This window comes from Tachypleus tridentatus, chromosome 1 (assembly GCF_004210375.1).
Source record: "Tachypleus tridentatus isolate NWPU-2018 chromosome 1, ASM421037v1, whole genome shotgun sequence".
Classification (NCBI taxonomy): Eukaryota; Metazoa; Arthropoda; class Merostomata; order Xiphosura; family Limulidae; genus Tachypleus; species Tachypleus tridentatus.
In genome coordinates this window covers 88,643,869-88,669,315 of record NC_134825.1, presented here as the reverse complement: position 1 = coordinate 88,669,315, position 25,447 = coordinate 88,643,869, and the positions used below count along the sequence as shown (strand labels likewise).

The window sequence follows — 25,447 nt, the reverse complement described above, 5'->3', positions numbered from 1 at the left end:
TTAGCGTTATAAATCCGAAGACTTACTGCTGTACTAGCGGGAGACTCTACATGCATACAGGATAAAAATTTCGTGAAGCTGGGGGTTGCATATCGCATAATAAAAACGTTCTTCCGGTGTCATATAAGCAAGAGTTCCATTATATTATGATGTAATACCCAAATTATTGTGGGTTCTTAAACTCCACAAGTCACCCTATATATACAGATTCATAGCTGGCACCAAAATATACACGGAAAAAATTCACAAATTTTAATAGATAAAAGTCTTAAGTAAATAAAACAACATTTGAAAAAATATTGTACTATTATTAAAAACTGCTAATAAATTAATAATTTGAATACGTAATATTGAATACCTTTCAATAATAATTATCATTCTTTTACATTGAACGAATTCGTTCAAGCTAAAATATTTTTACTTAACATTAGTACGATTCATCTCATACATCTTTAAAGAAACAAAATGTAAATCGATGTGTGGAAACTTCACTCCACAAGCAGCACGTTTATTTCTTTTTTAACTTGAATAATGATACGTCACACAATTTCTCAATATGAATGTTTCATGAATTTCACGCAAAGCTACAGAAGGACTATCTGAGCTACCTGTCTCTAATTTAGCAGCGTAAGACTAGAGGAAAGGCAACTAGTCATCACCACCCACCGGGGTGCTCTTAAACCAACGAATAGTGGGGTTGACCAGCACATTATAAGCCCCCATGGCTGAAAGGGCGAGCATGTTTTGTGTGACAGGGGTTCAAACCCGCACCCCTCAGATTACCAGTCGAGCGCCTAACCAGCTGATTGTGTTGGGCTCAAAAAAGATAACTGTAAAGCTTTGGAGGTTAGCAGAGCATGGAAATATATGGAAACATAGCAGCGCCAAAACCATAAACATTTCTAGACGTAGCTAAACATGTCTACTCAGAAACTATCTAGTACTTCCAAAACATTTAACAAATTCAAATGAAGCACGATACTCCAATTTAAACATCAGTGTATTAATCAAACATTTTCCTTAAAGGTTTACAATAAAACAGAATATTTAATTTTGAAGTCATATATTTTTCATTTCCTTTCAAAGGTATTATTTCCTTAGGTCCCTCGCTAGTACAGCGGCATGTCTACGGGTTTACAACCTTAAAATCAGGCGTTCGAGTCCCCTCGATGGGATTAGCACATAGCTCGATGTTGCTTTGCTATAAGAAAAACACACATTTTATTCGACATTAACATTAGTTGTGCAAAGTCAACTGTTTCCTCTAGAATAGTCGTTGACTCAGCGTAACTCGCGTGATTAACATACTGAGAACAGAATATTTCTTTATCATAATCTCACGTACTTCAACACGAGCTTAAGAATTTAACATTTACAATTTTATTCAACTCCACAAGATGTTATGCTTGGTCAATTATTTGCCAATAGGTGTTGTATGACTTAGTTTAGGTCACACAATTAACGTAGTTACTGTAGGATGTTTAACCTATCCTTATATACTTCAACACAGTCTAAACATTTATCACGCAATATAATCTACGCCTTCTTTTCTTAAACTATCCTATCATTTTTAAGAACTGTTCACTTGCGGTTTGCGCTCTTCATAAATCCCCTTCTAAGTCTATTGGTTAGGGAGAATCACTTAATTAATTAAAGTAATGGAAAAAAATACGAGTAGGAAGTGTTCCTGTTCTGTGGACATCTAGCCAGAGCTTTCCACCTACTAAATAAGGGGTAAGTTCGTATGACTTCGTGTAATTTACAACATTAAATTTAATTAAATCAACAATTATTTTAGTTACTCATAGTAGTAACTAGGTTATTAGGTTGCATTAACTTCTTAACAGTGCTTCCAGGGCCAGGCACACAGGATGAAGTCTGTATGACAGAATATATAACATCATTCTGAAATGAGCTAAAAAACATTTTTAGCGTTTTCAGGTTGAACTAGAATTCCACACAAAGTTTAACGACAAAAAAAATCCAGATTTAGTGACGCCATTGCAAGTTTTTAACTCTTGTATTAGAGTTAGAAAATGTACATGTGGTGTTGTATTGTTGACTTATCCGCTCGGCTTCTTGACTAAGATCAAGCATAGTTTGTTGTGTTTTTGACTATTTGTTCCCGTTTGTTGTTTTTTTTTTGCCAGAGTAGATACGATAGACCTTGATCTTAGTGCCAGTAAGATAATTCTCATCATCTTGATCAATAGTATTCTACTGCTTTCAGTGAAGCTATGTACAGTACAGTAATACTGGACAGAAGGTACTGTAGGTTCTAGCTGAAACACAGACTTCAATCAATGAAAGTGCCATCTAGCTGTTTCAAAAGCTTGTTCTCCAATCTTTAATCTCTCATTCACTTTTTTGAATGTCATCGACTAACATAACAGTGCTAGTTTGCTAGTATAGCTTTTCTCTGGATACATTTCTCTGGTAGAGGGTGTTGCACCTCGTTAGAAGATGACAATAGTTTTGTATAACCAGATTTCTTACAAATGTCGTTCCCAATCACGTTCATAAGATCATCTGGACTTTCTGGGAGTAATATGATTCGTATATTCCTTAATACAGTCATGCAGAACGCAAACAATCGATTATTCTTATCAAGAGTACTGAAACTTAATGCCTTTCGTTCTTCTTCATTTGGAAACTTTTATGTCGCGGTAGATTCTCTATTAAAGAACTACCGAATTAAACAGATATCGCTCCGATCTCCTGTTGGAGTACTACAACAACACCTTGAACACCTTACTTTCACACTTGAATTCTTGGATGTTCTGCTTCGTTTCCCGATGTCACGAAATCCAAGTGATCCTCAGAAATATCGCTAGACATTTCAACTTCATTACTCTCCAATGAAATAGCAGAATCAGTTCTTCCTCTTTTTCTTTCTTCGTGTCTTTAATTTGCTCTGCTGCTGTTTTGCACCCGTTTTTCGTGGCATTTTGACCTCAGGGTCTACATATCGACATCGAAGGCATTTCCCACAAGTACCGCACATACACACTTTACACTTACAATCCACTTTCTTATTTTCCTGTATTAACTTTGCTTTATCAATACACGATCAGCACACTTACTGAGTGTCGATAGTATGTCGATGTCTTTTTTGTGACCAGCCATGAATCCAGTTTTCACAAATGGTATGGCATTCACCTGTTTTTTTTTTGTCCTATCAGGTTTTAGTAAATGATCTAGAATGGCTTGAAAACATAGGTACTGCAAAATTCTGGGTTCCTGGCCTGTAGAAGTACTGTTAAAATAATAATAGTTGCATTGACCAAATGTGCGCGTAACTTACATGTGACACTTTTGCTTATGCGCTTATTAATTCGCGAAGCAAGTCCAACCTTGTCATGTGTTCTTGGGTTAAGGGCCAAAAACACAATTAACGTCGAGAATACCAGATTAAATACCTAAGGCAAAGTGGCCATACAGGCGTTTTGTGGCTTGAATGTTACTCATAATTAAGAATAATAATTATTAATACTAAATATTATTAAAGATTTTAGCATCTTTCCTGATACAAGTTACTAAATAATTTGTCGGTTCGTGGCTATGTGGTATCAATAATTTAACTGCAGAATTCTTGTGCCTAGGGTTATCTTATCACAAGCAAGCTGGATCAAACTTGGCATACAAAACATGTAATATATTCTTTACATAAAACTTTTATTATGCCTTTAAATTGTTTTTGGCCAATCTACTAATGCATTTACTGCATAAATAGTTCAGGAAAATGTGTACAGAGTGCCTAATGGAGAACTTACTGGTAATTCTAGGGTTAATAAAACAAGAATAATGGACACTACAAGTGACATGAAAATTGAGTAGAATGAACTTTCACAGGAATTTATTTTCCACAACTTTCATGTGGTGTTTCAAAAATGTTCCAGCACTAAACTAGCATGAGGTGATTTTCAGTCTCCTTCTCTAAATTACAGTGTGGTGCTTCTCAAATGTTTCATCTCTAAAGTGTCATGAGATTGTTCTCAAATGTCTCCTACTAAACTCTCACTTCATTACATTAATATTTCTTCTAAAATGATCAAAAACGTGTTCTTCTGTCTCAACTATCGAAGTGGTATGGTACTTCTCAGATGTTCATTGTGTATACTGTTTTCTGCCACGTCTAACACACTGCAAAATTATACCTTTTTCTAACAGTTTCCCGACAGCCTATTTACTGAACAAACTTTTGAAGTAACAATTAATAATAATGAAAACAGTTAAAGTCTAATAAAAATGTAAGGTATAGTGACTGAAAACAATGTAACTTATCTACGAATATGTTAAGTCGAGTTATGATGTTTCGTCTTAACTACAATTGGTTTGAAACAGTTACAAGTGGACAGTGAACGTTATTCTATATTCCCTGATTTTTTACTGTTGATAAGAAATTTGTGAACCTCATAATTTTATAACGATTGCCATAGTTCATATACTTATTGTACATGGTATAAAATAGCATCGTAACACAATAGTTCTTCACTGACATAGGTTTTTTTTTTATAAACATTAACCTAAAGTATTAAAATAAAATAACCCACCATTTGGGTACTTCGTAACAACGTTGTGGTCATCGAGCTGAATTGTAGAGTTTGATCCAGAACGAGTAAACCGTACTACATGGTACTGCCCATTGTCTACTCTCGTACTCAGCTCCCCGATAGGGTGGTCGTCGGTGCCAAGATTATACACGGCAAAAATATTTCCCTCTAACTGATAAGGATAACGAAATATTAATATATAATAACATGATTTAAAAATACAGATTTTCTAACAGTTATATTATTAAACTGCCAGGAAATTTGTTATGTTTTAGCTTTCCTTTTTGATATAACTAATTAACTAGTCATAAAAATCTATGCTATTAAATGAACTGGAAGATCAGCGCACTCTCAGGTTGTTTTTCCTTAGCTAATTGTACAAGGTATACTTTACCTTTCAGGAGGATATATTTCATTCCCCTAGCATCATTTTATAGCAGTTACGCGTAAACAGCCAGAAAGTTTGATATATCTGCGTATTCCTTTTCCATATAGCAGATTAATTTGCCATAACAAAAGATGTATTAGTGAATAACTCGGATCACTATAAAGGTGCACTCTTCGAGTTGTCTTCTTAGACAGCTTTACAAGATATATCTTACCTTTTGGAAGAATATACTTTATTCCTTCTGTCATTTAAAAAAAACGTCCACTTCCTAAATTTAGGCAACTTTGAATTATTTCTATTCATCCAAAGCTTTATATAAAGAAAAAAGTAACTGTATTATGAAAGAAGACAATAAAACCGGTACAGGAAAGTTATTTTATCACTTTACCTTGTGAAAGTTCTATCAAACAAAATAAATAAGCTAGCCATTATGAGCTTTTTAAAGGTGTAGTAAAAACCTGAAAGTGAAAGACTTACTATTTCAAGTTGTAAGTAGTCGTCACTGCTGCCGCTGTAAACTCGGACTAAAATAGAATTATCACTAACAGTGACGAAACCCAGGGCCAGAAGGTCGGTTTTAGTGTCGGGTCGTCTGTCAGGGGGATGGTTGAAGGTGATGATTCCAGAACCACTTCCGAACTCGTAGGCGATACTCTCTAAAACAAAAACAACAGAAATATGATAGTACTGGGTGTGAGGGAAGGGTAGTCCCATGTAAAGCAACTTCATATGTCGGCAGAAGACAAGGTTGTTTTTAATGCGGCTTCATTCCAAAAACATTTTTTTTTTTTCATTTTGTTGGCTCTCAGAAAATTTTTGTTCGTTATTATTTTTAACACAGTAGACATTTCTTTTTATTATTGTTGCTTTAATTCTCCTGTTGTTTATCCACGTAATTTTCACACTTTTTTTTCTGGTAGAAATAACTGGAGTTTATTTATTTGTTTTAGAGCAATGCCACATTGGGCTAGCTGCTATATCCACTGATTTTAGCGTTATTAAGTCCGTAAATTTAGCGTTGTCCGACCGGGAGACATTTACGTTGAAATAAAGTTCAAGTCTTCATGAAACAGTTTTTGCAACAATGCTTTTGGTAAACTAAGTTCTGTTATATTTTGTTTAAAAGTGAATCAATGTTATTGTATGGTACACAAATGCTTTGAATAACTTGTATATTATTAAACTTGGTACAGAAATAATCCTATTATTGTACACAGTCACATACACACTTTTATATATATATAAAGGAAGTTATGATAAAATACTGGTCTTTCATTAAGAAGGTTTGATTTTATCAACATAGGTAACAAATCAGCTCACCATCAGAGCAAGTGGGACCGGTGAATGACGTCATATCACAGTCGCACGTGTAACCATTCCATAACTGCACACACACACCTTTGTTGGCACATGCGCTGTTGCTGCATTTTGTATCGGCTCCTACAAAAATACAGCAAATAGTAAATAGTTACCTCCGTCGTATATAAAACCGGTATAGCAGTTTGAAAATACTCAGCCATACGAAATGTTTTTCTTGTACACATGAATTGAGTAAAGTGATGTTAATATTGTCATAACTGTGAATATTCTAAAATAATCTTGCAATTGCTTTTTGGAAAATATGACATTTATTGAAAGTTATTACCCATAAATGATATGTATCACACAGTTTATATTAGTTAATGATTATCAACATTAGCTGTATCGAGGCGAAATATACAATACAAATTTAGCATAAAGGAAAATTTTACTTGGTTCTAAATGATATGATTACTTTGGACCACTTTTATATTTTAAGTGTTCTATACATTTTTATAAACATATAAAACGATTCTTGATTGTTAAATCCATCCGTTCAAGTTTTACTACTATACAGATTAGGTTAATACGAAATGGTTTTCGTTCCAGATATAATAGGATATTGATGGCCACAAAATTATTCGTAAGTAATTCAGTGCTGAACTTGAAACGTACACTATACCGTTATGTACACTATAATTATTTGTTATTTAAATAAACTCGAAAAATAATAAAGTGCTAAAAGTTATAATCACCTTCAATTCCATGTATATTAATTCATAGTTTTCAGTATATTTAAAATTTAATTCAGATTATTGCTGGACCCTATGAAATTTAATAATTTTACATTTGGACCTGATAATATAATATTCTATTATTTTTAACTTTTAATCTTAATTATAATTCGGATATTTGGAACAGATAACAGTATAGTAGCTTTGGATTACAAGTAACAGAATGATTTATCAGATTTCCCCACCCCTTTTTAATGCTGGAAGAGCGGTAGAGTGGGTACAATGAGAATTTTAATAATTCAAAGGGTTCTGTTTAATTACGTGTGTAGGTTGAATTTGACTTGCAGCTAGAAAGTACATCAGGACTTCCAGGATACTATGGAATTCAGCTCAAAACTATGCGATAAAAAGTGATAAAATAACTTATGATAAGACGTCCTCACTGTATTATTTCTTGCGCATGAGATATTTTTAAACAAAATAAATGTATCGTAAATGGATCACATGAATATTCTTTGAGACAGTTTTTTCTTTTGTGATTATCAATCACTAATTTTGATATTCATCTCAGTTAGGGATGTACTTCAATATTTACTCACTTATATCTGGTTTTACCCAGTCTGAAAAAGAGGACTATCTATAATTTCTAGTTTTTAACTTACCGGCGCATCCAGCTGACACTAGAGTACTAGGAATAATAGCGTCAGCAATAGGATTCACGATTTCACCGTTCATATCCAAAGAAGCTATACACCCTTCAAATCCATGTTTTGACTGTACCAATTTAGGCAAGTTATCATACATGCTTCTTCTAACTCCACCCAGATACAGAAGACCATCTAAATCCAGATGGACATTGGATCCCATACTGGTCACGGTGGCGACCATGTCGTCGACCATTAAAGTATGTTGACGCAAAGATTGTCGTCCAATGGTCACCGCATGCCATTTATTATCATTCAAAGTCCGCCGTGTATTTGACCTTACGTTTTTGGGGCCGTCTCCAAGGTTAAAGATGTAGTCAAGATGTCCGTTCACTAGCTCTATAGCAATAAAGTCTTGTTCTTTACCACTGTTGTAAAGAATCAATCCATTTGGTTCCAGTGTCTTAAACTGAAAATATAAGTTCATGGTAGAGTAAGCCTTCAGCTGAGAAATTCCCAAAAACGTGTTCTTCGATTTAAATGTAACGGGATAATGGACAATCTCTTCTTTTTTTCCAAATTTAGCTGTAACCTGCAACGTCGACAAAAATCATTATGTTTTAATTTTTTGTGACTGAATGGTAATAAACGTTATACATTAACAAGAAACAAAAACTGAAAGTACTTTTTATGCTATTTTCAAATGAAAATGTGATATAAAGTCATAAACTAAAGCCTGGAAGAAGTTTGTTATGAAACAGAAAACGTAATGGAATGAATATTTCAAAAGAATCCGGTCTGTTCTACGCATGTTTGGAATACTGATGGAGCATCATGGAAAATACTATAGTAGGTGAAGCTACGTAACGAAACAATGTTTTAATAATAATAAGAAAAACCCACATCTAAACCTATTCCGTTTAGATAAAGTACACACAAAATTTCATAATTTGATGCAAAATGTGTGTTAAAAAGTAAAATAGATTACCACTGAACGCTTTTCAAACCTGAACGTTTACTAGTTGTCCAGTTCTAGCCATTTCAAATAACTGATCGCCATTAAACAGCAGTTTTTGCATGTGACCTATAAAGTTAGGAACATTTCTGTTCTGGCTTTGTGAAGAATAAGTGGGAAGATCGGAAGGAGTATAGGCACCGATGTGGAGGTCTTGAAACTCCAGTGTCATTTGGTGACCGACTAGTTCTAAAATTGAGAGAAATATGATATTACATATGGTGATTAGATGCTGATTATTTAATTCTACATACATATATTTAATATTCACAACTTAAATAAGATTTTATGCGATACATAGGCTAAACGATCAGGACAGAGACCCCAAAAACCAGACATATCCGTCCCTAATTTTGGACTGCTAAACAGAGAAAGGACAACTAGTTCTTAGCACTCGTCTCCTACATAGCTGCACTTAACAGAATAGCTAGATTACTTGATTCTTTTATAACAAAGGTGAGAGTACGAAGCGTGTTCAATGGCATATCACAAATTTGAAGCTTAGACATTTGACCTGTTTAAGTACAAATATGACACATAGAAAAACATTTCTACATTCATACTGTTATTGTGTGAACGCCTTTAAGAATGTACAGTTTAAAAATATAGTATGTATAATAATGGTCTTTTTTGACAAATGTAATTGATCAGTCATATTTATGTATTCAAATTCCCACCTGAAGAAATAGGAACCTTCTTTCCTTTGAACTTCACGGCTAGTACGAAATAACTATGTATATAGACAGAGTAAAACAAAGTAAATACCCTCATATTATTTTATGTATATATGAATGCATAATTATATGGAAAATATGAAACAATAGTATTGTATTCTGGCCTCGTTCTTCCAAATCCAAGAACTGGTGTATGCTAAGGATTTCATAATATACGGGGCTATAGCCAAGGTGTGACAAATAGGCTTGTTTCCTGAAATCGAGTGATTTTTATGTTTAAGTTAGGAATGTAACAGAAGGTACAAATGACGTTGTAAGCTTATTTATTGGATTGTGTTAACATACCTTGTGTTAAGATATTTATTTTAAGTATCATGTTTCCAAAAGCAGTTATTTTGGTGTTTTCATTATTTCGCTAGAGTACGTCTTTAAACCGTATGTTGGTTTCAGAATTACGTAAGTGGCATTATTTATATTTTTAACCATACAACTTAGAATAATAGTTAAATTGTGAGACTTATCTGATTCTACATTAGTCTAAGTAAAGGGCCAGCCTTATCATAGCCGAGGAGTTCCATTGAGCATTCCCTTTTCAAAGGGTATGATATTTATGTATATATATATATACTCATATTTTCAGGTATAACTAAAGCTCTTGTCCAGATATGAAAATTTCTTTCTAATTTATTTATAGTGATGGACCTCCATTGATTTAGTAAATTAATTCATTATTTCGTATAAGTTGCTACAGAAAACCTGCTAAGTTACGTTAACATTCAAACTCTTGTAAGTATTATTTCCCTTCTTTCTAATATTTGCTATAAACCATTACTTTGTTTACCAGCCATGTGTTTACGTCGTCAATGTAGCTTCCCTCTCACAGTGAATCGACTCTACTTTTAGTTTGTTACAACATAATCATTATTTTTCTAAGTCTAACGTTTTTACCTCCACTGAGCGTTTCCGAGTCCACCCTGACCACCAAGTTATGGCCTCGACGAATTATTTGTAATGTGTGCCACTGGTCATCATTTAATCTATTACCCACGTGAAGTAGCTGAAATAATGGAAAATTTCTTATTAAAATATAATACAACTTTGTTTGTTTTGTGGTAAAAACCTCTCCTATGTTAAAGTTTTAAATAACACAAAAAATCCATATATTTTACCTTATTTCCGTCTCCTAGATTCAAGATAACTTTGATCCTACCAGATTCCAAGGCTACCACCAGATGGTTGGCTGATTTTTCAAGTGTCGTTGCCAACAAAAGGCCACTTGGTCGAGTCGTTCTAAATCTCAATCGAATGTCTTCGGCTTGAGTTCGAGAAATTTCAGGAATTTGAATTTTCATGTATTGTTCTCCATCAAAGCTAAGTGTTGTAGCATCTGAAACAAATGTGTTAATTGCGATAAAAAAAAAATCACGACATATTTGTGACAGGTAATAACGATTTTAAAAGATAATAAAACTTTTATTAATGTATACATTGATGGTCATTTAAACCAATCCTTAACAGGTTTTAAAAGTCGCTATTAAAAACAGTACACAATAAAACTTGAGATGTTTCTTCAGTTGTATATAATAAAACGTCTATCATAAGACGCTAGATGGAAAGACTGTCAATATAACGAATAAATCCACTACAACGACTTGTAAAATTTTCAGTCCGATACGTTTTCACATTAAGCCCAAAGAATATTTTGTTGATGAATCTACAACAGGATCTACACAAAAAATCCGTTCTGCTCACTTTATTGTGTAATTTCAACGATATCTTGCCAAGAAGCTTATAAGTTTCAATTAATACATTGACTTCCACAAGTCTGTCTTTGTATTGTAACAAAAACAAAATAAAAATGTATATATACTGGAAAAGTTTTGGTTGTTTTTTGGTTTTTTTTGGCAGAAGATAAGTTAACATGAGATCAGTGTTAAACCGACCTCACAGAAAAATTTTAAAATTGCGTCATGTTTTTTAACTTTACGACTAGTAAGAAGTTTTGTTTGGTGGGAAATATACATTTCTGAACAGAAATATAATATTTTATAACTTATACATGTGTTTGTTTGTTTTTGAATTTCTCTCAAAGCTACGCGGGGGCTATCTGCTCTAGCCGTCCGTAATTTAGCATTGTAAGACTAGAGGGAAAGCAGCTATTCATCACCACCCACCGCCAACTCTTGGGCCACTCTTTTAACAATGAATAGTTGGATTGACCGTCACATTATAATGCCAGGATACTTTCGTGCTCCTTCTTCTGGTCCAAAGGTCCCAAAATGTCATTATAACAAAATTTAAGGCTAGACGTCCAACAACAAAAAACTTTCCATTTTAAGCTTACTTGCCATCCATGCTTTTCAAAGAAAAACAGTTAAAAAAGCTTCATATACATTAAAGTTCAGTAGAAATTATGACGTGGTTTCTTCTTTAAATTATATTATTTTTGATCTTGAGAAAAATATAAACCAATGTTTATTATTTAAGCATTGAGCAAGTGGATCATGTATAACACACGGAACCACACACACTTCAACAGAAGAAAACGTAATCTTACTCAGTTGCTTTGCCCGTTTGTACAAATGTAGTGATTTATCTTATGACGTTAGGGATTAAGATGATAAGTTTAATGAAGACATTACATTAGTTTTTATGTGGTATTATAATCTATAGTTTGAAAACTGACAGATCTTTCACAAGTAAAATTTTAAAGAGACCTAATCTATTTCATTTGGACACATAATAGCTCATTAACGCTTTACGCTAATTGGAAATATCGTTCTATATTAGCATTAAAACAATACAGTTAAATCATATAATGGGTTACATTAGTTTCTCTAATTATCACTGTTGCGTTAACTAGAGTACTCCATTTCAAGCATAAAATTCGGTTCTAATACGGCATACAACAAAACCATACAAGTAAATAAACCACATGATTTACATCATAATCAAAAGCGACTACCACATGGTATTTATAATGCGTATCACACACTTGGGAAAAACTAATTCACCGCAAAACAAGGACACGTTACAAAAGTTCACTTACATGGATTAATTGCTGTTCATGGATAATACTTGTCTGCGCTAAGGAAATTTATATGCCTTACAAAACCAGGGAAGCTTATTAAAACTAACAAAATTTGTTATCTAGCTCACTTAGTCTGATAAATTAGCCTACTTTATTAGACTTTTCTGCATTACACGTAATTATCAGTTCTGTCTATAATGTTAATAAAAAATACTTTACTGTTAACTAGCGAAATAATTATAATACATCTAACTGTGTTCAGGTAAAGCGAATTACAAGGAATGATATCAGTAAAAATGAACTACAACGGATAATATCAGTAGAATGAACTACAACGGATAATATCAGTAGAATGAACTATGAAGAGTGATATCAGTATAATGTACTACGAAGGATGATATCAGTAAAATAAACTACGAAGGATAATAGCAGTAGAACGAACTACGAAGAATTAGTATAATGGAATTCGAAGAATGATATTTCAAAGGGAAGAAACTAAATCTTGTTGTTGTTCGTTATTAAGTACAAAGCTACACAAAGAGCTGTCTATGTTAATACCCCTTTATGTAGTTTTGTGCTTAATAACAAACAACAATGAAGCCCATGAGATTGTTAAATTTCAGATATAAATGACAGCTGTTCGTTTTTATTTCTTTCCTATACTAAGTCCTGCTCGTTGTGATAAATAATATTGTAATATCAAATTCAGGAACCTGATTACTTGTCATGTACGCAAAATACACTCTGTTTACTATATATAAACAATATTGTTAAGAGGTATCATAATACCTGTCCTGACGAAGTTAACGGGGACGCCATTTCAAAATATACGTTCTAAGTCTCCGATAAATCTTTGTTAAGAGTTTACCGTGTTACTTCATTATGATTATTTAATTCGGAAATAGTGACTAATACAATCGCAAAAATAAAGTTACAGAGTAGAAAGTTAAAGAATAACAATCAAGTTTAAACCAGATAGAACTGTTTATTAGTAATAATAAGAATTCAATTCCGAAACGAATGTAAATGTTTTTAATATTTTTTTCAAAATAATGTCAACAAACTTTAGAAATTTTACAACCGGGAAAATTAATGAAGCAACATGCCAAATTATTTTTAAGTAAAACCTCATACTATTCAGTAACATTGTACTATTATTTGTGTAATTTCTTTAAGTGTTTACACTGTGTGAAAGGGGAAAAATCAGAGGATATCAATGACACTTCTCCGATCCAGAAACTAGATTTATTTAACAGTGATTAAAAAGTATACCATATATATCCATATACTCTCTTTTTTCATTTCTGATACGGATTTTAAGTTGAAATACTTTGTTAAGGATAAAGTGTCGATCGAAATATTCAGAACGAAATCAGCGAAACGTTATGGAAGAATAGATAGATATATGATAGCATAAGTCGTTCGGTAACAATAGTCATCTACTTGTATGTACAGTCGTACAATATTATCAAGTGCACGCGCTTGGTAAAAACTACATAGTATTCATGCTCCGCTTTCCTCCACATTGATACATCTAATAGAAAGTTATTTATTATCCGAGTACTAATACAGTTCAGTATAGAAAAGGATTTGTCATCTTTAGTTCTCTGAAGTGTAGAAATAATCCATACGTCCACGACATACATGATGGTCTACTTTTGTTCTGTCACGTTCTGGTTTTAACTGTCGTTGTCCGCTGGCCACAGTAGATACGTTATTGGATATCAGCGCAGCTTTGAAATCTTTACAAACCTTATCGTTCCCTTCTTCTTTTTTCACTTACTAAACTGTTCTATAGAGAAAATGTAACATAGATACCGAAATACGTCGCTTCTTTCATGAGCTTAAATTTTTTCTTGTTTTCATTATTGTTTGGAAAATGTCATATGGTGTGAACGATTCTATAAAAATATATCAAATAAGATAAAAAATATAAAACATAAGAAGGTTTAGAAAAATTTAGCAAGTATGTGACACAATATCATTTTTCAAACCACACTTTTATTGCTGGTCTTATACCAGAGGTTCAGATAACCAAGTGACTCGAGTTCAGATACTTAGTGGATTAACTCAACTTAATAGTCAATGTACATATTTTTTTAATAATGTTGGAACGAAAACTCCATAAAACTAACAAATAAAACTGTGAGTGTTTAAGATTTCACTAAAGTAATATATTTCTTTTAAAATATCAGTCAATATTTCTTCACTTCGTTCACGTAAATAATATCCACTTGTGTATGATTAAGTTTAGGTTTCATTTTAGAATATGAACATGATTCAAAACGCTGTAAGAAAAAGGACACCAGCTCGACGAAGCGACCTAATCACAGTAAAGGTTATACGAACAAAACGTTAACTTTTTTGTTACATTACTTAAAAGAATTTTTCATATCTTATATGTTATTTGTGCTATAACTGAAATTGTTTGTTTACTCTTAGGTTATTTAAAGCGCTCTGCTCAACACAAGTATCGAATCTCGGTTTTCAGCGTTATAAACCTTCAAACTTACCGTTGTGTTACTGGAACGTTCAGTGGTAAGTGTGACAGTTAATTCGGGTTTCGATAATCATGGTGGGCAGTGCATAATTACGCTTAACAACAAACAACAAATACAGCGAGTGAATGTCTTCCAACTTTTATAACAAACAAAAACTAATCTAAAAATCATCAGGCGTGTTCAATATTCTTCATTGATTGAAACATTTAGTTCCGAGACTTACAAGATGAATTATTTTCAGAAAAAACCATCGCACTCTCTCAGTTGGAAATTTCTAGACAATTTTATAGTCGATGCAAACTAGCTTGGTAACATCAATATGCACAAGGTAGCGTTAATCCATATAAATTACTTCTTTGTCCTTCTTACAAAAAATTCTTAATCTATCTTCATAGAGGCTGTAAAGCACACTTCTTAAAAAACGCCATTCTTTATCTTATAGAACACGTGGAACATAATAACTGCACTTAATTATCTTTGGTATATATAAAAAAGGATATTTTATGTTATTGAAATACGCGTGTTTCGTACTTACGTTCCGTTCCTTATTCATCCTGTTACGTGACAAATGTATACACATGCGCAATATTCAGTATCAGATCTTACCTCGAATTGAGTTGGAAATGTCTCGTGCAAAGCAGTTAATGGAGAACGTCAATATTCATTTACGTAGGAACATCAATCTATCTATTTACTGATAAAAAGAAAACTAAATCATATATCATTAACTTTTGATAGTAACATGTTCTGTACATAGTACATAACTAATTTAATACACTGTTCTTATCTGTACGGATTAAACAAATCCAAATATTTTTCAGTTGAGTATTTTCGCTAATAGCAATATTTGAGGCCATAACCTTAAAAAAAGTAAAAAGAAATGTCATTTCAAGCCACACTAAAGTTCTAGATTTAATTAACACGAAGAAGGTATCAGTATAGAAGCCGAATCGTCATTTCAAACCAGAAAGAGACAGGAGCAGTTCGTTAGAAATCAAACTTCTACTAATATCATTGTCATTCAAAAATCAGTAATGACCGGTATTAATACAAAGTAAGTCGTACATGATAAGAATATTAAACTGAATTTCAGTATGTAACGGTCAACAATGTTTAAGCATCAGAGCAGTGCGGCTTATCGCTGATGTCCACACATCAATGATGTCACCACTATATATATAGTCCAGTATTTGCTGTAATTAAGTATCCTGCATTGTCAACCTAAGTTCAGCCATGCAGGAATATGCAAAATCAATACATTATCTTAACCTATAAAACTCTGAAAGACAGTGCAATGTTAGCTTAATAACATGGTAGGAGCTTGGACCAACATTATTTTGCACCAAAATGTAGTTTGAAGAATTTCAACCAGCTGTGATTAAGGGAGAGAACCGTAACACTCACACTTCCGTTAAGCAACCCCTACTGGAGTTTTTCAATCTGTGTTTTTAGTCAAGAGGCTCAATAACGTGACTAAATATTAGAACTGGTATTACTGACATCTACTTGCACCATATGATTACTACTAGGTAAATCAATTGATGATACTCTATTCGTTAACAAAATTCCTAAATATTAACACAACTTATTACTGTGATAAAAAGAAGCAACCTTTACCTTTAGAACAAACTGAACCAGTGAAATTAGTCCTACTACAGTCACAAAGATAGCGGTTCCAGCCTTCTGTGCAAAACCCCCCGTTTAAACATGGTTGGCTATCACACTGGGGCGGTGAAGTGTGGCAGGCGGGTCGAATACTGCCCGAGTCTTGTTTCTGGGCGTAAAGGGCAATGTCCACTGCATTGTCGTTAATTATTAGATCTCTCATGCAACCGACGTAGCCGTATTTGAGCTTTCCCGACCAGAGCTCTGGTGGAATGGTTTTACCTTCTGGACTTGTTCCTATTCCTCCGAGGTATAGGGGACCTTCTAAGTCAAGTTGATTTGAGTTGCCTGATATGTAAAAAAAAATCGTTAACCTTTGCTGTTGGTTCGATTTCTGCAAGCTGTTCACGCTAGATTGCGCGCTTTAAGTGCAAAAATAACGTTCGTAAAATAAATACATCTTAAGTTCTGTAACGTAGGGTGAAATTGATAATTAGAAATAGTTTGTAAGATTTATTTGATATTTCCCTGAGGAGTCATAACTACTTTCACCGTATTTTTAATTAATTACTGTTTTTTCATACAAAAAAGGATATTTACTACTCTTTAGAATAAACGCTGTTGTTGAGTTTGCTACATTACTAAAGAATTAGGACACGAAAGATATTTGGCACTTATTTACCTTGTGTGAAAAATTCGACTGAATATTCGTCTACTATAACTCGTCCAGATTTGCTCTTTCTCGTCAAATAAATTCTATGCCAATGACCATCGTCCACTCGTCGAGTAGTGGCCTTTACCTTCACTGATCCAGAACCTAAGTTCAGTAGGAGATATACATGACCTGCCAGCAGCTCGAAGGCAAAGAAATCTCCTTGTGCGGTGGCGCCACTGTTATACATAAGAACACCATTGGGTTCATTGGTCCGAATCTTGAATGAGATTCTTCCCCCACGTGGGGCATCCCAGCGGGATAAAGCCTACAGAAAAATATCAGTTAAATTTAAATAAAAGGATAAGGCCTGCAGAAAAATAAACTCACTATGTCTGTACTTGATTTATCAAGAAACAAAAGTTATGGTAGGTTTACCAAGTCACAAATAAATTGAAACTTGAATATCAAATACTTCTATATTTAATTTGTAAACAAACTAGCATGCTTTTAAACAAAGCAAGTGGAAAGATATATGTGAAAAGCATATATATATATATATATATATTGTTGTAAAGTTATGTATAAAGAACATCCGCTGGAGTTGAGAAAATAAGAAAAACGGTTGTTGTTAAGTCTCTAAAAGATCGGGGGATTACAAAAGTAAATAATTAAAAAATTATTAGAGTGAGTGGCCGCCTCACTTGTTCAGTCGCTGTAGATCCATATGGTTGTAAGACGTTGTGATTCGATATAAGAAAAACAAGAGTGAAAGATCAAAAAGAAAAATGGAAATGTATCTGTTCTGCATGAGCTTCAGAAATGAATATAAAAGACAGGAGTTCAACCAAAAGAACAAACAAAAAAAAAAAGACTAAGAGATCTGACAAAGGAAGATGGTAATACACTGGCAGTGTGATATAAAACTTAGGTCTAAGTCTCTGTGTTAACGATTATACTAACAGACAGTAGTTTGCGACGTTTATATCAGAATAAATCAATTCTTGGTAGAAATAAGTTTACCCTAAATAAGGTGGATGGGTAAAAAGGGAAAGAAAAGTGTGAATATAGTACGATCCTAAAAAATGTTATAAAAATGATCTACAATAGACATATGTAATTTTTAATCTAATAAAAAGTATCATAGCTAATTATTATATATGATGTAATATTGCTGTTATAAACGTAGAAGGCCACAACTGTTTATATTATTGGATAGCAACATTTTATGGTAAATGTTCGATAGGAATACCAGGCAGACCTGCTTATCATGAAACTACTTCAATGCGACTACAAAACGAAGAGCTTGAAAAGCATTTACAGCGGTAACTGAACGACTATAGCAATTTGTATTATTGTAGTTTAAGAAGAAAGAAAGGATAAAAGAGTTTAAAGAATTGCAAAGAAATTCATATCAATGGAAACGTAACTTCGTATGTGATCTAATTATGAATTATTATTCAATTGTTCATTACACGATTAATTTATTTTGGGGGTGGGAGTGTTTTAGGAAAATAATTAACGTAAAACTTACATTAACACTTCTTACTCGGACAGAATATTTTATGTTGCTTTCTTTTAATGTCATAACGTATAAATTAAAGTTAATAAATCATTCTACAATAATTATTTTTTTTACTGCTAGGGGGTTTAATTTAGGTGCGTTTTTACATAAAAGCTAAGTTACACGTTTTCATCAAAATTTGCTTTTCTTGATTATATACATTTGTATATGTCTTCAATGTAGTACTTCAATATAGCTTTTTATTCGTTAAACCTAAATTATAAATTATTAAAATAATACTTACTGAATTTCAAAATTATTCAGAACAGATAGGTATATAAGAAAATAAGGGTTGGAGAAATGATCGTCTCGGTTATTCTATATCTTTCTGAAAATTACCAAGAGAAACATGTTCCAAAACAATCATATGTGACAGCAAAATTCATTTGCTGCTAAAGAAGGTGGGAAAAGGCAAAAAACACAAACCTTACTTTCTGTACAGGAATTATTCTTGAGTTTTGTATTTGATTCCTAGGTAAATGTGTTACTTTCAATCTTAAAAACCAATAAATTGTAGCTAACTGTGAACTCTAAGATTAAAAGCTTAAAGTTTAACAGTTGTCATAATAAATATGAAACATTAGTAGTGTGACCAATAAGATTACAAAAGATCAACCAGTGTTATACGTTTTATTTGGTCAATAAAAAGACACTTTTCGTACTGACCTGTTACCACTTGTACTGGAAAATTACCGGTACGTCTAACAATACAAATGTTTGCTAGCTGGAAGTTAATGCAAATTATGAGCCAGAGCTAATACCACATCACTTGTTTTAGCTATAAGCTTGTTCACATACAGTATAGAGCAGACTACTACATAACCCCATACCTAAATAATTATCTAGATCAAACGTTACGTGTTCAGTTCCTCACACCCACAAACTTCCATCGGCAATCAACAGAGTCTACCACATGAAATTTAAGATTGTTTGTTTTGAATTTCGCACAAAGCTACTCGAGGGCTATCTGCGCTAGCCGTCCCTAATTTAACAGTGTAAGACTAGAGGGGCAGGCAGATAATTATCACTACCCACCGCCAACTGTGGGGCTCCTCTTTTATCAATGAATAGTGGGATTGACCGTCACATAATAACGCTCACAGAGCTAAAAGGGCAAGCACGTTTGCTGCGACGGGGAATTGAACCTGCAACCCGTGGATTAAAGTCGAGCGTCTTACCCACCATGCCATTGAAGCTAATAAGAGTCTATCAATTTCCAAAGTTAAATAAAAGAACTTACCACAAGACACATTCTGAATAATTGTTTATGTTATACTGATTACTAAACGAAAACCTACGCTTATGGTTTTCACAAGCACTTCCATTAATCTAGCATAACTAAAGTTAACATCTATATCAAACTGCTAAAATGGAATTTGTATTGTCATTAAACGAGATGCAAAACTATAAAAACGGATTTAGTTTGAACTGAAAAAAAAATTTGAGTTCGCAATTTCTGTTTCATATGGGTTTATTTTGTACTTGAATTTTTTTGTCAAAAGGTGTACGTTTGATTTACTGAAATATGTACAAACTGCAACAAGTCAAACAATGTGCAAGAGTGTTTTACTTATCACTTTTTAATGTTCTTACTACAATACATTTTAATACTGCACCATAACAATTATTAATATATAGCAGGTGTAAGAAGTAGAAAAAGCTTTTCCTTGAAGTCTTAATAGAAGACTTTTCATGTGATAAATGAGCTAAAAAATCTACCACATTTTTGCATACGACAAGAGTTTCCATTACAGGTGAAACTAATTCCAAAACATATAAAAATATTTTTAAAAATTAGAGAATTACAATGGTTTTATGGTGTCGTAATACTGAATCTTTACTTTTAAAGTAATAAAAATCTAAAGTGTAGTTTATAAGTCATAAAAAATACATACAGAAAGCTTTTTCGATCTACATAAGAAAGCCAAAACCTAACTTTGTTACTTTATGGATACATTTGAAACAAGATTCATGGTTTTAGTTTTCGGAATAATTCATAAGAACACAAGCAAGCGTAAGTAATGACTGATAACAAGTGCATTAAACAATGAATACTTTGTGAAAAGTTAAGATAACGTACATTGAAATGGCTTCTTGAAATCACATTTGCAAGCCAGATAAGATCTTGCTCCATCTCCATGGAAACTCAACATCAGTGTTACATAGAAAAGGCATTATTACAGTTTATATGTGTTACTATCAGGTTTCTCAGCCGTAAAAAGACAACTAGCTTCCAAATTACAAGCGAAAATAATTCTCTACACGGGAAAGATTTAAATTTTAAAACATTTCTTGTAGAAATTGTCGTAACTTGATTCTGAACTTATAGTAACATTTCTAAGTAATTTGAAGATTCACATTAAAATGAAATACCGTAAGTGTTCAAACTACGGATAATGCTGACAGAAATAATACGAAAATAGAGCTTTTCGCATATATTATGAAAATGTCACAGTGGAGCTCTGTTGGATAAATTGAGAGACATAAACCTCATTTGGTACCATAGATTTATTGGTAAATGTATAAGCAGTGTTACTGAAGAGTGGTTTTTCAAATACTTTCTGTCGATCAATGACGTTCACCTGTTGTACTTTATTCCAAGTGCCTGCGCCAAAAATGTTAAGCTGAACTAATTAACTAATGTTACTGAAATGGAATTGCATCCAAAAACAGCGTTATTAAGTAGTGTATTATAAATATACTGAACATAAATAATTTAACATTCTAGATAGATAATTGTTCCTGTTAATTTTTAACAAACTTCGTTAGGCTAACTAAAACATTATTTTACTTTCTCTTAAAACAAAAACGGTTAGTCTGTTCCTGGTTGTTAAATTATCTGTGAATCCCAAAATGCTTTGAGAAGATATGTAGTAATGTTAAAACTCTCAGTTTCTATGAACAAGAAATGTTTTAAATTAAGATAACGGAAGAAAGATAATAGAATAATTACCTTTTCGAAAATATTAACATAATAAATATATTAAATTCAGGTTATCCAAAACAAAAACCTCAGCCTTCAAAACATATATATTTTATCCTGCAACTCTCAATTACACAACCCCCTTTAAATATGTGGTCAGCTATCGGTCAGTTACCTCTTTCTTTCTTTGTGAACCTGACGATGGCCTAAGAAGGTTGAAACATTGTTCGCTCCTCTACATAAAAATTTTCCCAACCAATACCAGCCGTTTTTACAAATATATAGTGAGGAGAGATTTTAATGTGGTATGTTTATAATGTAGAACACCAAATGCACATCAAAATTATTATAATTTATGCACGTACTGTGGAAAAAATAACAAAAGAAAATACCAAAAACGAATCCTTAGTAGTGAAGGTGATGGGATCCGCTGCTTCAACTTCGTGACATACAAACTGAAAGTTTCCTTGTGGTCGAACCAGTTTGCTTCCAGTACTGGCAAGTTCAATTAGATCCATACTTAAACCATCTGCTACGAACATAACCTGGAGGAATGGTACAAAGCAAGAGTTCTTTAATTACATAAAATGTTCTACATTAAGAGCGTTTTGGCTACAGACTAGTGCTCTTTATATAGACCCAAAACTTGAGGTCAAGATTAAGTTTCCTTCTAATCTTCAGTGCTAAGTACAATAAAATGTCTTGTTCTCACCCAAAAAACACTGAAACACATTGGGGGTAAAAAAAAACGTGTATTTATGTTTGCAAATACGTAAAGAAATCAAATGCAATCAAGCAAAATATAATTTACTATCCGCTGAGTACTAGTATTTAGGTTATTAATATCAACAACTAAAGATAATGTTTAAAAATCCTTACCTAATGGAACAAAATTGAGCAAACAAGAATATTAAATCACGACAATAAAATAAAAAGGGTTTTGATAGTTCCTACGAATGAAGTAAAAATGATAATCTTATAGTTAAGTGCTTTAATAGCATTGACTATTTTTCATTTTAGTCGTTAATCTAAAAATATTTAGTAGAAGTTCATTATTATTGCGATGTTTTTGTGACTTAAAACAAACACTGTCAAATAATAAAAGGATATTTCAAATTATAATTATATTTGTTGCAGGCTGGAGATACATTTTACTGACAAATTGTACTGATGATTAAATTATTATTAAAAAGTTATTAGTTTGAAGTCTGGGTCTTAACATGTGCGAAATAAGTAGATTTTTTAAAATGCTCGTTTCTATAAACTACCATTCAGCTAGAGTGTGGTCAAGAAGCCAAATTAGAATCGGAATTTCTACAGCAATTGTACCTTAGATTTCTATTGTTTCTAGTTAGAATAACAATTCATAACTTTAGGTATTCATTTAAAGTTATATTTCAAAGAACCAATAGGACAAGGTAACAATAACCACTGTCTCAGAATGGTGAACTAGTTTATTCTTCTTACACATTATTCTTTTCAAAACATTTTTACTCAACAAAAGCTAGGGTTAAAGTTATTAAAAAGCAAAAAGAAGTTTTGTTTAAATCATTTGTGTTCCAGAAAATGAACTTTCTCAGAGCTCCCTTAACGTGTTTTTAGTATAAAGCTGAAGTCTAAACACCTCTTTCTTAAATCTATCTGTAAATGAATGCCGCCTAGGGAAGGTATGGTCTGAAAACAAGTTATGGATGTAGCACTACGTCTAGAACTTTATGTTCAAAGCTGGAACAATGACCTACTTTGCGCAGGCATCCAACAAAACTGACACGACTATGTATCCCAATATGACCACTGCTTATGTCACTGCCTCCTACGTAGAGTTGCTTACTAGACAAGAAGGAGAACGTGCCTGCTGTGGAACCACGCTGAGTGTAGACTCCGTCCACAGCTATAGAAAGCTAATCCCAAAACATAATACAAATACATTATAGTTCTTATTAACACGTCTTGGAAATTAAATTATCTAGAAGAAAAAGAATTCAGTAAAAGAAAAACAGGTAGTACCAGTAAACTAAAACCTAACTTGTGACTTTTTTTTAGTGATGTTTAAGTTATTAATATCAACAAGCAAAAAGAATGTTTAAAATTACAAATGCCAGTAACACAGAAGGATGAATATGTTATATTGAAATTATTTTAAGTCTCACTTCGTCATTAAAGTCCATATCGCGAAGTCTGGCAATACTCCGTTTGACGACTTTTCATCTTGACAATAGCCCTGCAGCGAAGTTTCCATTGGAAAAGACTCCGTTGTTTTACTGTCATATATTAAGCACATCACTCCTCTCTGAATTTTCCCATAATCCACGTAATATATGAGGATGACGAGTTCCGCGTACCTGTTTCAATATTACGATTGCACAGAAATCCATAGGCGCTGCGTTTATCGCCTGACTGTATGTATTTGTACGAGATATCATTAATACGAGTTTCATTCTTCAGCTGCTTGAGGTATGCAATAATTGAACGTGTATGTTATGGAACACGCGAAATGAAATTTGTGCCGCTTTTCTAGACGTGTACTGTGAACTGTGGAATGTATACAGCTCTTACAACTTACTTTTGGATTCGTGGGTTCTCGCCTTTTGCAACGCAGTTTGCTTACAAAGGTTGAGGTATGACTTGTTACAAGTCTGTTTCTGGATATTCCTGATGCCTAAAGCTGATCTATATTCCCTTGTTTTCTTATGTAATTAAGCAAGAGAGAAACCCCATATTGAAAATTTATGATCCGACTGCTAGAAAGGGCTGTTAAAACATTTCCCAAAAGCGATTAATTTGCAGTAACATCAACCTACCTAAGTAACGCCAAACAATGTCAGAGGTTAGTTATGATATATTCCGTTTCGCCGAAACGTTATGCGAGCTGTAGTTGTCAAGTAACTTGCTGATTTCCAAATTCAAATTGCTTAAATATAACGTGAGATAGCGGTAAGTTTATGGGTTTGCAACACTAAAATCTGGCCTTTGATTCCTTGAGATTGACACCATATTCAACCCTCTGTTAACCACAGGCTACAAATCTCAATCATGGAGGCTGAGCAGAATAATGACACTTAAACAAAAGCATAAACCCACAAATAAATTATCCTATTGTCCATGATGAATATGACAACCAGGATGCACACGGCACATTAACAACACTTATATCAACACTGAAGTTTATATAATTCAGCTTTAACACCTGATTTCTATTTTCTGATGTCATTCTAACAATGGTTCATCTTCATTTTAGAAGTAAGAGTTTGAATCAACTGTGTAATCATAAACCATTTTAATAATGTGAATAATTATGTAATGATGAACTGATGTAGCAAAAGATATCGGAAAAAACTAAGTCTACTGAATAAATTAACAAGAAAATTGATAATGGGTACTTCAGCTCAAAGATGTTAACATTAAATATTTTGTTTGTTGTTAAGTACAAAGCTGCTCACTGGGCTATGTGTGCTCTTCCCACTACATGGATTGAATTCCGAATTTATGTTATCTTAGTTCTCTCACGCGTGCTTCCATTTTCGCACAAATGAACGATTAGTTTAAGGAATCAAAGACAATTTTTAAAATGAATATGATAAACCTGTGGCTTTATTGGCAGTTTTTACCTCAAAACTCATAATTAAAGGTATAATTCATATTCAAACATACAATATATGTAAATTTTATATTTCAATGACATTTAAGGTTTATTATACTTAACGCTTCCGAGAATTAACAGTTTTAACGACATAACTCTTACACTACATCACAGACTTTTATTTCTGAAGTTTCTGTTATTGTTTCTTTATCGTAAACCCGTCGTGGGCAGAGCACAGGTAGCCCTTTGTGTAGCTTTGCGCCTAATAACAAACAACAACTTAT

At 33.0% G+C, this 25,447-nt stretch overlaps 1 protein-coding gene across 1 annotated transcript in view; it reads right to left on the bottom strand.

Annotated features, from left to right (window-relative positions):
• LOC143255175 (neurexin 1-like) overlaps window positions 1-25,447 on the bottom strand; it is a 151,496-nt gene that overhangs the window by 15,186 nt on the left and 110,863 nt on the right. Inside the window, exons 5-15 of the mRNA XM_076510431.1 lie at window positions 23,326-23,484; window positions 21,976-22,128; window positions 17,127-17,424; window positions 16,457-16,792; window positions 10,477-10,694; window positions 10,256-10,364; window positions 8,626-8,822; window positions 7,637-8,210; window positions 6,262-6,381; window positions 5,419-5,597; window positions 4,554-4,725 (exon numbers count right to left, since the gene is read on the bottom strand). Coding sequence (XP_076366546.1) covers window positions 4,554-4,725; window positions 5,419-5,597; window positions 6,262-6,381; window positions 7,637-8,210; window positions 8,626-8,822; window positions 10,256-10,364; window positions 10,477-10,694; window positions 16,457-16,792; window positions 17,127-17,424; window positions 21,976-22,128; window positions 23,326-23,484 — 2,515 coding nt within the window. The remainder of the gene's footprint in view (window positions 1-4,553; window positions 4,726-5,418; window positions 5,598-6,261; window positions 6,382-7,636; window positions 8,211-8,625; window positions 8,823-10,255; window positions 10,365-10,476; window positions 10,695-16,456; window positions 16,793-17,126; window positions 17,425-21,975; window positions 22,129-23,325; window positions 23,485-25,447) is intronic.